Genomic DNA, 17,016 nt, shown 5'->3' with positions numbered 1-17,016 from the left:
CTTTCTGCATGCCCCCTACTGGGGATTGAGCCCGCAACCCGAGCATGTGCCCTTGACCGGAATCAAACCAGGGCCCCTTCAGTCTGCAGGCCAACACTCTATCCACTGAGCTAGGGTCCTTCCATTGATTTTAAAGCCATTGACCAGGAACACACTGACTTGGCAAGGATGGCAGAATTGCTTAAAATTTGCCAGCCCAACCATATGTCTTACTTTCATGTGCCAGCCATTTTATTTCTCTGGCTTCCCTGAAGGCAGGGGTGAGACTTTTGAAGTCTTTCACAGGCTTAGGGAGATAAACAGGGGTGGAGTGCTCTTTGGGGACTAAAAACTATAATCATTTCTATTCTTCTCTTCCCCCTTGCCCCCATCGTCTCTGGTCCTAGACTGAGATGAATGGCTACCGGAATCCTTCGTACCAGATTTAATCAAACAGAAATTTCTACAAAATCTATTTTATCCTCTTGAGGGGCATGGCACTAGACCAGGGGTGGGCAAACTTTTTGACTCGAGGGCCACAATGGGTTCTTAAACTGGACCAGAGGGCTGGAACAAAAGCATGGATGGAGTGTTTGTGTGAACTAATATAAATTCAAAGTAAACATCATTACATAAAAGGGTACGGTCTTTTTTTTCAATAGTTTTATTCATTTCAAATGGGCCAGATCCTGCCCGTGGGCCATAGTTTGCCCACGGCTGCATTAGACTCTAGTTCTATATCTGTAGGAGAGGCTGGGGGGCATCATTTTGGTCCACAACTCTTTGTCATTCCAGTGAGTGACTACTGCCACAGCACCTCAGATACCACTGAAAAAATCAAGAGAACGAAGACTTTCAAGACCAGAACATTTCAAGAAAGGAAGGAGCAGCTTACAGTATGTGTATCCCTTGGTCCTTAACAGATGTCTTTTTTGGCCTGTCTACTTAATGTTTTATTTTGAGAGTTTTTGTTTAATGGAAGAATATATTTTTTCATTTTTTGTTCCTTTTTTCATGACAGTTTGTATTGATTTTTTGGAATCCTTTAAAATATCTCAAGATGACTAATTAGAATTATTTAAAAATTCTCATCAGTGTCCTGAATCACCTCTGCTTCCTCTGGTGTCAGTTCTGTGTGCCCATCTTTCTTGTTCTTATTTTTGGTTTGTCTCAAATGTGATGATCCTTGGTTGTCTGGTCACATTAACAAGTGAAGAGCTAGTTTGATTCTCACAAGCACCTGGCATGGGTGCCCAGCATGGGTGGGTCTGGAGTCTCTGTGTGGGTGGATGAGCATACTTGGGGAAGGCTTCCCTGGAGGGTGGTGGGCAGGGGCAGGAGAAAGTACAAGAAGGCCTTTCCTCTGGTGGTGAGGGTGGTGCTGCGAAGTACTCCGATATGAGCTGTCTTCCAGACCCTTCCCTATGTCTGTCATAGAGGTTGGGGCTCTGCCCTTCTTGGGCCCCAGTGCTCCCAGGAAGTGCCTGTGAAGCAAATCATGAACTCTCTGGAAAATAGCTATCAGGGTTTAAGCAGAGAGCAAAAGCTTCCTGTCCTTGCAGTGGAGAGGAGGACACCAGCCATCTCAGCTACTTGCAATAACGCCCTCTACTGACACACTCATGATGCGGCCCAGCACTCAGCATCCACCCTCCTTGTTGATTAACTTTGAGCATCCGCAAGGTTCCCTGAAGAAAGCACACTCACCCTGGTTTTTACCCGGGTTTTTTCTTTGGTTAGATTTCCTTGTCAGTCAGATCCCATCAACTTTCAATCTCTGGATTCCTCACCATTTCTGATCCACTGATGGCATCCTTTCAGAGTTTCCACAGCTGGTAGAGTTTAAATAATTTCAGCGGGAGCTTTGCAGAAAGAGACAGTGGGTGTCCTTGCTCTGTCTACCACCTCACCTTGTAGTTAGTCCTCTGGCTGCAGCAGAGAACAGAGGTACTTGGCAACAAGCCCAGAGCCTGGGTCTCCAGCTGGAAGTAGGGATGGACACAGTGTCAGTCACGCCCTCCAGCTTTCAGTTAAGCCAGGCCCGCAGGGTCCTCAGGACGCACAAACCTGCCGCCTAGCTTGCATTGTGATTCCTCTGGAGGCAGGGACTCTGCTCTTCATCTTGTGTCATAAACACTAATAAATTTGGGAAGAATACCTAAGAATTGTTGTAAACTTAATTGCTTATGATTCCTTGTACTCTACCTTCTCCCAGTTTGAAATATTGTCAGTAAGTATAAGAAAAGTATAGGATTCCATAAACTTCATAACAATTTTACCATTTTGGAAATTTTACCCACTTATTCTGTACATGATCTGAATCCCCCAGTGTTATGTGCCTTTATCTTCTCATTCTCATTTAGGGGACAAGTGACAGAAGCTATACCATCTGTTCATTCATCCAGTGATTACTTTTGAGCACATCTATTCTAGGTGCAGTTCTAGGTGTTGAAAATAAACAAAAGCCATAAAGGTCTCAGACCTCATGAAGTTGACATTCTAGTACATTTTTTCCCATAAGGAATGGAATTCAGTATAAACAACTGCCCCCACCCTCTGATGGATTAGAGCACCTTGTTCTGAGCTGCTCACTGGGAGGACACAGAGTGAACCTTGCATCTTCTTCCAAAGGCTCAGAGGCCCTGGCCAGTGTCCTCATCCCTGTGGCTTCCAAGGAGCCAGGGAGGGGTGGCATTACTTTCGCTCTATAAACCGGGAAATGGTGGTCCCGGAACTATCCCATAGTCACCCCTGGGTGGGATCCAGTGGCAGAAACCTACTAGAGGTAATGTCTCCTGCTTTCTAGACTGCTTCCTTTAGTCTTCCAGTAGCCAGCATTTGCACTCCTTTCTCCATAAGGAAAAATGTTATAAAGATAAATTTCACTGCATTTTGAAACTATAATGATAATAAAATCTTCAGATTTCTGATGATAGGTAGATGGGAGGTTATTTTCCCCCCAAGCAAGAGGTTGACTTTATTGGTTCACTCACACCTCAGGTGCATGTATTGTGAACTGTCATACTTAGGCTGACTTTGAGCACTTTATACCAGCATGCAAAGTAAATTTTAGGATTCACCTGGTTGCTTCTCCTAGAAATAGTCATAATAAAACTAGTGTGGTGTTTCTTGGTTTTGGTAAGATTTCTCCTTGCATCCCTGTCTTTAATAATGTAAAACAATGTGAGTGTGGTGTCCTTCATCAAGGCAGTGTTTCAAAGACCAGGAAAATGTACATTAGGTGGGTTTTTTCAGTGCTGCTGGCTGTTGGGGACCACACACACACACACACACACACACACACACGCTCTGCTCATGCTCCCCTGTCCCTGGGGCTCAGAACTTAACCCTGGAGAGGAAACATTTACCTCGAGGGTTGAGCCTGGGTAAGAGGGACTTGACAGTAAAAGTATTTTTGCGGCGGTGGAAATGACCACATTCTGTAATGCTGCAGCCCGAATACAGGCTCCTGCGGAAGGAAGTCGGACCGACAGGGGAAGGAAGAGTCTCTGTGATTGAACAGTTGCTTGATGAAGTAAGTGCAACCGAAGAGCAAGTCTCTCTGGGGGTTCCAGCCTATGTTTCATCTCTGTCTCTTTCAGATGGAAGTTCTGTCCAATGTTGTGATTATCACAGGGCCAGTTAAATTTTTTAATGCTGGGAATGGATTAAATGGCGAGTCCAAAGCTTTACATGAATTGTTGTTACCTGTTGCTAGTTTTTATGACAAAGGAAATAGGCAGAAAAGTGCATATGAGCCCAAATAACGTGCATGAAGGTGGACAGAATCCCTGGTCTGTGAGATCCCATGTGACCGTCATGTTTCCTAAAGAAGCAAGGTTGTCTGGGTGCCTGCTCCTCCCGATGTGGAAACAGAAGTTTTACCACCCGAGTGACATGGCAGCTCTGTCTGTTCTTTGTTGGGTCTCGGGGTTCCTGATTCCCTTCTCTGTGGATTTAAAGCCGTTTAGTTCCATCAAGGATGTTTGTGAGTGACTAAGAAGGCGATTAGATGCTCCTGAGTGCAGGGTTTTGTGGCAGGCTTGTCCTTTTCCATGTGCTGCAGGGAGCAGATCCCAACTGCAGTGACAATGAAGACCGACCCGTTATTACCGTGGCTGTGATCAATAGGCACCATGAAGCAATCCCAGTCCTCGTGCAGAGAGGAGCAGACCTCGAGCGGCCGTGGGGACCGTAAGTGAGACACAATGGAGGAGAGTTCTGGCGCCATGCGGCAGCCAGCCAGTACCTTGAGCTCTGCTGCAGCAGGATCAGCTACATGCATGCCCTGTGCAATTTCATCCACTTAGGCACCATCCGCACCCATTGTGGCCTTAGTGAGAGACTCCACCACCCATATTTTCTAAATCTGGATAGAACGAAATCTTCAAAATGGACCTTTGGATTGCCTAAATTTTAGTAGCTTTTATAAAGGACGGTACATTTTGTTAATTCATGAATGTATACTATCGTGGGGCTGGCAGGTTCTTAGTGCTTACGGTGTTAACCAATGTTTTCGTCATGATCTGAATTATTAAGGCCCGTAAGAGAAGAGAGCCCCACAGGAATATACCCATGAAGTTAATGCACAAAGAAAATGATATACAGTTGCCTCACATGTTAACATCATTGGGGAGGAGACGGGTCCATCTGAGTCCACCACATAATCTCCTGGTGCCTTGGTTTCCCCAGCTGTGAAGCAAGACAGAGCGATACCAAATCATGTGTGATGACTTTGTTACCTACTGTCCTAGTCTTGGTGCTGTCCTACCTCTTGACCTCTCCCAGCCTGTGTTCCTGTTGCTCTCTTGCAAATAGTAGGAAACCTGGGGTGGAAAGTTCCTTGAGTATGGGTCCTTCCTGTTAACTGCCTATCCTGCTGACCAAGCTGTTGAACTAGAGGGCTCGAGGGGCATCCCAGGTGTCTAACATTACTGCCTCCTGAGTTATTATTAAGACAGGGTCGAAGCCCAGCTCCGTGAATCATACTGCTGAGTATCTCAAGCCAGCATAGGGGACAAAAGTTCAGTAGTTTTGCTTCTGTTTTTCTCTGTTTCAAAATTTCTTCTAGTGTTTTTATTCAAAATATATTCCTCTTAATTCTTGATGTGCATTTTTATTAGTCTTTGCCAAAAAGACAGCTATACTATACCAGTAGGCATGACCCCCTTTTTAGTTTTATTTTATAGCAGGATTTTGGCACATTGGTATAAACATTTGATGGCTGGAGTTTACTTTCTTAAGTTTTCGTAGGGTTCACATTCATCATACTCTGTCAACTTCTTTATCCCACACTTGTATCATCATTAGCTATAAAAATACTACTACTTTGTTTTGTGTGAAGGTATAGTTTATATTTGTATAATTCAGATAATCTTTTCTTATAGCATTTAAGTATGTTATGGTTAATACAAAAAAATATTGAGCACATTTTGAGCTGATGCTTAAGTCAGATGAGTCCTAGCTTTATGAAAAACCCAGCTAAGAGGATGAAACTATTCTGGACGGGCAACAGATTTACTGGTTTTCTTTGGTGTTCTTCAGTTTTTATTTTTGCTTCATCACCATTCGAACCCACCATGTCATTTATCCATGTGATCTCATTGCATTTCTACTAAGTCTGTGGTTATGCCATCTGTCTCAAGGATGTATAATAGCCCTTTGTCATTCTTACTGCATGCTCCTGGGTACTATTAGCAGAATTTAGCTCACATGGGGAAGAGGGAGGAACGCTAGACTGAATGCCTTCCCCCCACATAGAGCTCAGAGATCTCTCCTTCCTTTTCAGTTTATGCCAATAGAGGAAAGCACATTTTCCCACTGGAAGCCAAATGATGCAAGTCTGATTTATATTTGTTGGTTTGAAGTATTTAGGCCTAGGTCAGCCTGCCCTCTGCCCCACAGCTGGACCTCTGGGGATCCAGGAACATGACCTCAAGTTTCCATTCACCCGACTGCTCTTCAGGTATAAGCCAGTCGGAGACGTGGCTATCCTGGAGAAGAGGCCCAGTGCGTTGTCCTCAGCACACCTGATTGAAATGCACCTTCCCTCCCAGGCATGTTTGGCTAGTGGAGAGAAGCAGCCCCGTTGGCTTCCATATGAGGTCACTTCCATTAAGGAGGTTGGCGGGTAGCAGAGGCCCTCCCTAGTGTTTCTGTTTACCATGTTTGTATCATTTCTATCAGAATAAACTCATATTCAACAGGAAGGAAAAGGCCAGGTACACATTCTCCACCGAAGCTGATACCTCTTTGCAGACTTCAGAAACAGACTCAAGGTCTCACTGGGAGAAGGACACAGAGGAGTGTTGTCTGCTTTGGACAATAGCTGCCCTTCTTCACGGGAGTTTCAGACAATTAATCTCTCAGATCTGCTCCAGGTGAAGAAAATGCAACCCGAAGTCTATTTCTTAGAGGTTCAGCTGTGGAGATTTGTTCTGTTAGGTAATTCAAGATTTACAAAGAGAATGTACCTTAATCCCCTATGATGCTTAGATTTGAATAAACAGTTTGAGTTGTTTGTTTGTTAAGAGTAAAATTTCTTTAAAATACAAATTCCAGGAACACAAAGTTATAACTACTGTACAAAACATGTTCTAGAAGGTCTGATGAGAGTACACCGCTATTCAGAGGAACAAACTCACAAACTACTCTGAAGCATGGGGTTCTGACAAGGAGGTGTATTCCACCTAGCACACCTTCCATATATTTATTTTATTTTTTCCATCACCATTTATCCCCTCTATGCCCTTTTCCACTTCCTCCCTCTCCTCCCCCCCACTTTCCATATTTGAGTTAAGTTGTTTGATGAGCAGTATACAAAATTAGAATTGACAGAGTCACAATTCATCATTTTCCAAAACTAAACTGTAAATAGAATACACACTCTGCTCTCAGATTGGGGAGAGTTGTGAAGAAAGACGATCATTATGTCTACTTAGGAAATGTGGCGACACCATCGGCATATCTAAGTTCAAATGGTAAGTGTCTTATAAAGACCCAAGGAACCTGAGGGGTGAAGTGACAAAACAGTTAAGCCATATGCTACTAGGGAGAAGGAAAGCTGAAAGATACGGAGGAGATTGGTGTCACTGGTGTGACTGAGACATCCTTTGTCAGTGTTCCCATCACATGCTGTGTACCCCTCTGCCTGCATTTACAACTGGTACCCTGAGCTCCTGGAGAGAGGACCCTGGCCCTGGCACAAATGGGAACATCAGGCTGGCATTCAAATGTGTGCTGAGCAGATGAACAAACAATCAGAATGACTGAGAGCCAGGCAGAAGTAATCCAATAGACCTCATGAAAAGTGTAAACTTAGAAGGTGAGCGCTGGACATTCTGCTCTTGGAGAGAGAGCACATAGTCTCCTCTGTGGTGACAGAGGACAGGGTAGAACAGATGAGAGCAAAATGTAGAGAAAATGAGCATATTCTTCTTGCTAGGCCTTTTTATCCACAAAATAGAGATAATAATATTTATTGTCATAGAATTGGTTGGAGGAGAAAATGAGACCATGTATTTGTAGTTCCTATGAAGAGCCTAATAATTGGACATTAATAAATGATAGCAGGCTTTGAATGGGAAATATGGACCGCACGATGAAACCCAGAGTGAAAGGTGTTAGAACTGGTTAATACAATTTAAGTTAGTTTAAGTTCTATATTCTATTACTCTTAATAGATATCACCAAGTCTTCCTAGGCCTGAGTTTTCATAATTAAGAAAGGGCATGTTATAGTCTTTTAATATATCAAATTCTAAGAAGTTGGATTTGATAAGAGCTTCTCATAATTTACTGCACATATGAATCACCCAAAGATCTTGTTAAAATGCATATACAGTTGATCCAGGAGGATGCCACTGGTCCAGGTACCATAGTTTGAGTAGTGAGGATATAGAGACTGTTCTTAACATATTGTGGATCAGTAGTTCTATTGCTAGCTTTACCCAGTGGCCAGATAAGTTTCTATTGAATGAGTACAAAAAAGTTTTACATAAATGTTAAAGCCCTAACCGGTGGCTCCGTGGCCATTGCATTCTGAAGTTATTTATTACCTGTTCTTACAAGCTAGTATCTTTTTAAAATATGATACTTTGTAAAACACTGTCATATGAAGCGAGAATTCTCGGGATCCGTCCCCAATGTGTTAAGAATTATTATTAAAATTAGGTGGGACAACTGACATTATAGTCACGTTAAAAAAAAAAAACAGCAACCCCACCTTCTAATTAAGTTCCTTTCAATATGCAGGAATCTGTGCACCAGGCCTCTAGTAAGAGATAAAGAGCTGTTTTCTCGCCCTGGCCAGTGTGGCTCAGTTGGTGGGGAGTCATCGTGTGCACAAAAGGGTTGCAGGTTTGATTTCTGTCAGGACAATGCACAGGTTCTGGGCTCGATCCCCAGTAGGGGGCGTGCAGGAGGCAGCTGATGGATGTTTCTCTCTCATCAATGTTTCTAACTCTCTATCCCTCTCCCTTCCTCTCTGTAAAAAATCAATAAAATATATTTAAAAAATGTTAAAGGCACGCTTTAAAATTAAATACCCATTGCATTTTGAAGTTATTTATTACATGTTCTTACAAGCTAATATCTTGTTAAAGTATGATTGGCCACAAGCCTTTGAATAGAAAACACGAGAATCCTCGTGATCCATCCACAATGTGTTAATATGAATTGAGCTTTTACGAGGCAGCCCAACATGACACTTGGTAAGGAAATGGCCTCATAATGCTATTGGACACTGGGGATTTCCTCCTGTACCTGAGAAGTCAGTTATGTTGACCTGATAAAAATAATAATGTTGATGATGATGATGATATCATCAATACCACCAACAACAATATGAAGACTGATCCCCAAAACTTAGTTACTTGAAGAAACTATGTAGAACCAATGGGCAAACCTTTGGAAATTCTGGCATAAGGCATATTGCTTTGACACTTCCATCTATTGCCTCTGGGAAAATAGTAGGAAAAACACCATTCAGATTTGCTTGACACCAGGAGCCTTGGCCAAATAAGTTATTTAAGTAACAGAAGTCAGGTGCAGGATAAGATTTAAAACTAGATAAGATCTCGAGCCATTAGGGTGTTTGATGCTTTTGGAGTGCTGTTGCAGTGAAAGTACTCAGTTTCTCATTTACTCTGGAAAATGGAGAGCCATCTATTTAAGTGGACAGTCCAAATCAGAGGCTTACCCTTCCACCTCTGTATGGGGAGGGTCATAGTTATATTTACCTGAAATTCTTGCAACTCATATAGGCTTCAACCTTGGAGGCAATACTTCTTCCTTTAATTTGTCTGTTCATTCTTTTCATGGATGTCTTCATTTCACTAGTGGTTATTGAGCACCTACTGTGTGCCAGTCACCTTCTAGGTAATGGAGATACAGCAGTGATAAGACAAAATCCTTCTCTCGTGGAGTTTACAGTTTAGTGGAGGAGACAGACAATAAACAGGCAAATGAATAAGTAACTTCGGAGAATAAATGCTGCAGATAATAAAGCCAGGTAGAAAAATAGCGGGTGTGGTCAGAAAAGGACCCAAACCTACCCTCTTGGACCAGAGACACAGAATTAGTCTAGAACAGACTTGCTTTAGGTGCAGGGGACTATTGGAGAGGTTGTTCCAAAGTGAGATTTCCTTATTTATGATTAGTCTGGCAGAAAATTTTTTTTAAAAATATGTTTTTATTAATTTCAGTGAGAGGAAGGGAAAGGGAGAAAGAGAGAGAAACATCAATGATAAGAGAGAATCATTGATTGGCTACCTCCTGCACACCCCCTACTGGGGATCAAGCCTGCAACCTGGGCATGTGCCCTGACCTGGAATTGAACCGTGACCTCCTAGTTCAGTGATGGCGAACCTTTGAGCTCAGCATGTCAGCATTTTGAAAAACCCTAACTTAACTCTGGTGCCGTGTCACATATAGAAATTTTTTGATATTTGCAACCATAGTAAAACAAAGACTTACATTTTTGATATTTATTTTATATACTTAAGTGCCACTTAACAAAGAAAAATCAACCAAAAAAAATGAGTTTGCGTGTCACCTCTGACACGCATGTCATAGGTTCGCCATCACTGTCCTAGTTTATGGGTCATGCTCAACCACTAAGCCACACCATCTGGGCTGGCAGAAAGATTTAAAATATTTGTATTTGTTTATTGAAAACAATTCTTACATGCCAAATAATTTTTTAATTTTGTCAAAGTAAGACATGCACATGATTGGAAAGTCAAATCCTATAGAAGGGATTAGCACTCCTCTGCCCTCACTTCTTTTTTTGTTGTTTTTGCTGAATTTATTTTTTTTATTTTTTACCTTTTTTGTTGAGAGTATTACGGATGTCCTCCCTTTTCTCCTCATTGTGCCCTCCACCCAGTTCCCACCCTGCCCTAGGCCTTCGCCACCCTATTTTCTGTGTTCATGGGCAATGCATCTTTGCATATAAGTTCTTTGATTAATCTCTTCCTGCCCCCTGCCCTCTTCCCTCTGAGTTTGTTTCATGTTTCCATGCCTCCGGTTCTATTTTACTCATCAGTTAGTTTTGTTCATTAGATTCCACATATAAGTGAGATCATACGATATTTGTCTTTCACTGACTGGAAAGCTATGGTATATTTACACAAGGGAATACTATGCAGCTGTAAAAAAAAGAAGAATCTATTACTCTTTGAGACAGCATGGAGGGACCTGGAGATTATTACATAAATGAAATATCATGTCCTCACTTCCTAATCCCCATTTCTTGTCCCCAGGGACAACTACATTGAAATATTTTGTTGTTGTTTAGATATATATTTTTTTTATTTCAGAGAGGAAGGGAGAGGGTGAGAGAGATAGAAACATCAATGATGAGAGAGAATCATTGATCGGCTGCCTCCTGCATCCCCCAACTGGGGATTGAGCCTGCAACCTGGGCATGTGCCCTTGATAGGAATTCAACCTAGACCCTTCAAGTCCACTGGCCGATGCTCTATCCACCAAGCCAAACTGGCTAGAGCTACATTGAAATATTTTTTAACTTTCCTGGGAGTCAGCTACTTCTGTCACTAAATAATATGCTTAAACTGATAATTCCTGATTTATCATGCTTAGGTATTATCTATTGATTCTTGCCATGCCAGATGATGATTTGGCTCACTGACCCCACCTGATTATTTCTATCCCCATATTCATGTTTTAATCATTCTATTACTATTTTTGGTTCTTTTATTAATTCCTGCTATAAATAATGTTCTAAACTCATATTTTGATTGCTATCTTTTTTAGATTTATTTGAGAGAGAGAGATTTGTTGTCCCACTCATTTATGCATTCATTGGTTGATTCTTGTATGTGCCCTGATGAGGGATCGAACCCACAACCTTGGCATATCAGGGTGTTGTTCTAACCAACTGAGCTACCCGGCCAGGGCCTTGACCATTACCTTTCAATGGTACTCTTGACTGCCTTGTATATAAATGCATATAACTGTATATTACTGCTCCCTATCTTTTTTTTTTTTTTTTAAAATATATTTTATTGATTTTTTACAGAGAGGAAGGGAGAGAGATAGAGAGTCAGAAACATCGATGAGAGAGAAACATCGACCAGCTGCCTCCTGCACATCTCCGTAGGAGATGTACCCGCAACCCAGGTACATGCCCTTGACCGGAATCGAACCCGGGACCTTTCAGTCCGCAGGCCGACGCTCTATCCACTGAGCCAAACCGGTTTCGGCATGCTCCCTATCTTTACCTCTACCTCTTCTTCCCCTTCCATCTCACAATTTCTATTACTATTTTATTTCTATTATTATTTTTAGAAGGCTGATCACAGTTATATTTTCTTGTGTTAACATAATGAAGACTTCTATTCCTTGTGATTAGTTATCCTAATTATAATTTATTCCAATCATTGATTTCAATAGTTGAGAAGCACAAAGAGCAATTGCATTGTAATAGCTATATAAATATTGGTCGTTGAAGAATTAAGAGGTACGTTGTGATTACATTTTCTTCTTTGTGGATTTGAGATAATGACCCCTAGGCCACTCAAAGTAAAATTTTCTTACCAGAAATGCCAAATTGATTCTCTTTACACACCATGAATTATTCAAAATCCTGTCACATTTCATATTCTTTCATAAACTATGACTAACATATAACTTTTGTATCTTTAATTTTCCTGGAATTTATGATTGCCTTTGTTTTTTTTCAGGTTTGAAAAAGAACATAGCGTTACCAAATTCATAATCCTGTCTGACTTCTTACTTTTTCAGTGTTGTTCTTCTTAGAGACATTCTTCTTGGAGTACATTTTCTATTTGGATTTTGCCTGATAGCTTTCCAGTCCTGCTGTACAATGGTCATTGTGGGATTTTTATTTTATTGGAATTCACCTGTAGTTATTGTTCACATTTTCCTCTTTCTTGCTTTTGACCTTTGTCAGGATAAAGTGTGGCCTCAAGTAACTTCTTCAGAAAGGGTGTGTAGAAACTTTCTGAGTCCTCGAATGGCCTAAAAATGGCTTTTTTGGTCTGCACGCTTGATGAATACTTTGACTACTATTGTGTTCAAAATAAAATTTCCTCAAGTCTTAGAAAGCCTTGCTCTCTTCCTTTCTAGCATCCCACATAGCCATGAAAATTTTACAGCAAATTTTTGTTTATTTGTGACCTATTTGTTCTTTCTAGAAGCATTTATCTTTGATGTTTCACAAGGGTGTCTTTTTTTTCATGTGCCATTTTTCATTCACCCAGTTAGCCCTTTTAAGTCTAAAAAGTCATGTTTTTCTTCAGCTCAAGGGAGATTTCTTTTATCTCTCCCTTTTTTTCTGTTCTCTCCTAGAATTCCTATTAGTTTGATGGTGGACTTCTTGAATTGATCTCATATATATATATATACTTTTCCCCATACTTTTATCTCCCTTTTTCTCTTTTTCTAAGCGATTTTCTTAACCCTCCTGTTTAATACTTTTGATTTCAACAATCATATGTTTACTTTCTAAGAGCTACTTTTTGTTCTTATCGTTTCTTCTTCCTTTTTTTCTTGGCTGAAAACAACAGATTTATCCTTTTAAAGTTCCAGAGACCAGAAGTCTGAAATCAAGGTGTCAGAAGGTCATATTTTCTCTGAAGGCTCCAGGAAAGAATTATCCTTGCCTTCTCCTAGCTTTTCGTAGTTCCCAGCAACTCTTGGCATTCATTGGCTTGTAGCTGCATCACTCCAATCTCTTCCTTTGTCATCACATGGTTGTTTTCCTTCTGCCTCCCTGTGTTTGTTTCTTCTTCATGGCCTCATGTTTTTGTCTGATATTGTCTTCAGTCATTCTGAGGATACCAATTAGATTTCATCTTTTAAAAATTTATGTTGCATGTTTTGGTTTTTCTCAAATGTCTGTGGTCCTTTGTTGTCTGTCCATATTAAAATGGGGAATATGCTAAATGACTGGGATTCTGTGTACTTGAGGGGAGTTTGTCAACTGGGGAGTTTTGGGGGTAGATGAAGCTGCTCTCAGATGGAGACAAGTGGAAGACTTCCCCTCTGGGCATGGTAATTGCTTACCTGATTTTTTTCTGGAGGCACCATTTATCTTTTTCAGAGAAGAGGTCACCGTATTTTTCTTTCCTTTGGGATAAATTGATGGCTGCAGGTATATTTGCAGGTGCAGGGGATGGAGTGGTGGTATCAGGGGAAAGAGCAGGTCTGGGAGAATGCAGAACTTCCATTGTTCATCCCCTTTCTAGTCCAGTCGTGACTCCCATGTACCATCACTCCTGCCATCTCTGATCAGGATCCTTTCATGAGTTCTAGAATGCAGGTATCACCCCATCCTCCATTTCAGGCATCCACTGCTCTCTCTCCGGGCCAAACCTGGCCAGGCAAGGTGGAGAGACAGTCTGGCGTGCAGCAAAATATGCTCTAGAGCAGTGATGGCGAACCTATGACACGCGTGTCAGAGGTGACACGCAAATTCATTTCTTTGGTTGATTTTTCTTTGTTAAATGGCATTTAAATATATAAAATAAATATCAAAAATATGTCTTTGTTTTACTATGATTGCAAATATCAAAAAATTTCTGTATGTGACATGGCACCAGAGTTAAGTTAGGGTTTTTCAAAATGCTGACATGCTGAGCTCAAAAGGTTCTCCATCACTGCTCTAGAACTTGCTCTGTGGGTTCTAAGATTGGTGTTTATTTTCATAGCCTACAAACCCAACTCACTGAAGCCAAAGTCATTTTCCTACATAAAAATAGGAACATCCGTCCAGCCTGTATGGTTCAATGGTTGAATGTTTACCTTTGAACCAAAGGTCATGGTTCGACTCCTGGTCAGGGCATGTGCCTGGGTTGCAGACTCGATCCCCAGTAGCAGGTGTGCAGGAGGCAACTGATCAGTAATTCTGTCATCATTGATGTTTCTCTCTCTCCCTCCCTCTCCTTTCCTCTCTGAAATCAATTAAAAAATATATATGTTTTAAAAAGGAATAGTAGCCTCAGCCCTGAAAGGTTATTATCAAATAGACCAGTGGTCACCAACCTTTCAGACCTCACAGACCACCAGTGGTCCACGGACCACCAGTTGGCGACCGCTGATACAGACAATGCCCAAGAGGTCCAAGCCAGTGGTGAGACTGTGTCTAATATGTTCCATAAACTCTGGCAGGAAATTTACTAAAATAGTATTTATTAGCATTTGTTAAATCACCTACAAACCAGATCTTTGTGGGGTTTTTCACTTTAAGATATGAATGTGTCAGATAAATTTTTAAAAATACATAATAAAAAATGAATGGGTCCATAGACGTTTCACTTTCTACCTAACATCACAGCTTAGCCACCATCACAGTATTTCTCCAAGGGAAGCGGCAGTGAGGGGAGACTCAAGAGATTATCTCAATTTGTTAAAGAGGTCAGTGGGTGAAACCAAGGCCCCTTTGGTCATGTGCTCCCTCTCCAGTTTTTTTAGCCAGGGTGATTTTTTTCTCCAAACAGGTACCAAAATACAGCTCTTCATGAAGCAACTCTGCTTGGCATGGCGGGAAGGGAGTGTATCGCTGCTTTGCTGGGGTAAGTTCCCTGGCCGCTTGGGGAGACTTCTGAGGGCCACCGTGCCCCCCCTGCTGACCTGGGGTGATTTCAGAGGGCCCTGGTGCCTGAATATATAGTTAGTCCAGTCAATGGAGGCCACCACTCACCATGGCTTCTGGGACTAGAGCTTGTTGTTAATGTATTTTATTGATTTCAGAGAGGAAGGGAGAGGGAGAGATAGAAACTTCAATGCTGAGAGAGAATCATTGATTGGCTGCCTCTTGCATGCCCCCTACTGGGGATCAAGCCCGCAACCCAGGCCTGTGCCTTGACTGGAATCAAACCCGGTACCCTTCAGTCCGCAGGCTGGCACTCTATCCACTGAGCCAAACCAGCTAGGGCCATTAGGAGCTTTTAAACACGCAATTAAGATGTTGCCCACCTCTTAAACACCTTTAGTTGTAGGACTTTGATGCAATGGGGACCAAGGGCCAGGATTGGCAATTGAACGTCTGAAATCAGGAAGTCCCTCAAAAGGTCTCACCCGTTTAAGAGCCACCCTTGAGACTCAGGGTCATGGTGGCCTCTTGGGGACAGAATTGGGAAGGTGGGGCCAGGAGGCTCCCGGACTGGCCTCCGTGTCAAGGAAGAGCCAGGCGCCGAGGTCCAAGTGCCTACGTCCTTCAGTTCACCCCCGTTCCTTTCCCAGATGCAATGCAAGCATCCGAAAGAAGAATATTAGAGGCCACACGCCCCGTGACCTGGCTCTGACAATTGGGGATGACCTCATCACCTCGCTCTTTGCTGCTAAGCTGGGCCTTGATGACTATTAGACGCTAGGGCCTCCACGGAGCTTCACTTAAAGAAACCATCCAGCTCTGGCGGTTCTTTGCTCGTTTCCTTCTGAAATGTGTATTTGAGGTTTGGTAATTGTGGTTAAGATGAACTCATATGTTTTTGTCTTAATTATATGACAGTGGAAGCATGGATATTTCCTAATGTGATGGTGATGAACTTGATGCATGTCTTATTGCTGCTTGTTTTAGGATTTCTTTTTCAATAGATAATAATTGCACAAAGTTCAAAGCTAAAAAGTATGAAGTATTGTGTAGTGAAAAATCTGCTTCCCGTCCCTGTCCCTCAGCCACCCACTTCCCCTCCGCAGAGGTAGCCAGTGGTAGTATCAACTGTGTCTTTCCAGAAATAGTATAGGATTGTATAAGCCGTGTGTGTAGAGTATGCATGTGCAGGTATATAGAGTAGGCATGAATACAAATATAGATAACACACACATATATTATCAGTGTCTGGTGATATCCCCTCTTGTGAGACAAATAATAGTGAACTACACACTGTCCCGTCTTGTTCTTTTGCTTAATGTGTCTTGTAGGTGGTTCCAAATTAGTATATAAAGACTGAGTTTATTTAAAAATGTTTTTCTTTTTTTAATATGTCTTTTATTATTGAAAGCATTACAGATACTCCCATTTCCCCCCCTCCTTTACCTCCCTTCTTCTAGACCCTACTCACCCCCATGTCTTTACTACTCTAGTGCCTGTGTCCATGGGCTATGCCTATAAGTATATAAGGTCTTTGGTTTATCTTTTCTCATCCCCCCCAACCCCACATCAAGGTATATCAGTCTATTCCATGTCTTTATGCTTTGGGTCTTATTTTGTTGGTCAATTCCTTTTGTTCATTAGATTCCACAAATAAGTGAGATCATGTGATATTTGTCTTTTTCAGATTGGCTTATTAAAAATGTTTTTCTTGTGTTGAACTCGTGGATATTCCTATTGTTATGGCTTGTAATTTGGTGACAAATAAGGTTTAAATAAAGTACTTGCATGAATGCCTAATTTTGGCTTATTCCTTTTTTCAGAATATTATTTCAGTCTTTGGTGATTGAATCGTGGAGTCCCTAAATTGTTTCTTTTAATGTATGTAACAAGAATATTCATTAATATAAAATAACTAACTTAGCACAATAAATAACAGACTTTGTTAAGTGGTTGCTA

At 41.6% G+C, this 17,016-nt stretch overlaps 1 protein-coding gene across 5 annotated transcripts in view; it reads left to right on the top strand.

Moving 5' to 3' along the window:
- Positions 1-16,411, top strand: part of DZANK1 (double zinc ribbon and ankyrin repeat domains 1) — a 61,267-nt gene extending 44,856 nt beyond the window's left edge. For 3 of the 5 annotated variants that reach the window (XM_015572037.1, XM_006776131.2, XM_006776132.2), the window contains 5 exons: positions 775-875; positions 3,434-3,514; positions 4,046-4,173; positions 14,963-15,037; positions 15,708-16,411. In XM_015572037.1, coding sequence (XP_015427523.1) covers positions 775-875; positions 3,434-3,514; positions 4,046-4,173; positions 14,963-15,037; positions 15,708-15,831 — 509 coding nt within the window. In that variant the 3' untranslated portion in view covers positions 15,832-16,411. Of the gene's footprint in view, positions 1-774; positions 876-3,433; positions 3,515-4,045; positions 4,174-5,767; positions 6,487-14,962; positions 15,038-15,707 lie in introns of those variants that run through there. The other 2 variants (XM_015572038.1, XR_001515950.1) reach the window with 2 other exon arrangements.
- Positions 16,412-17,016: the final 605 nt, after the last annotated feature.

This window comes from Myotis davidii, unplaced genomic scaffold (assembly GCF_000327345.1).
Source record: "Myotis davidii unplaced genomic scaffold, ASM32734v1 scaffold608, whole genome shotgun sequence".
Classification (NCBI taxonomy): domain Eukaryota; kingdom Metazoa; phylum Chordata; class Mammalia; order Chiroptera; family Vespertilionidae; genus Myotis; species Myotis davidii.
The sequence above is the reverse complement of the archived record's forward strand: the minus strand, read 5'-3'. Positions and strand labels throughout refer to the sequence as shown.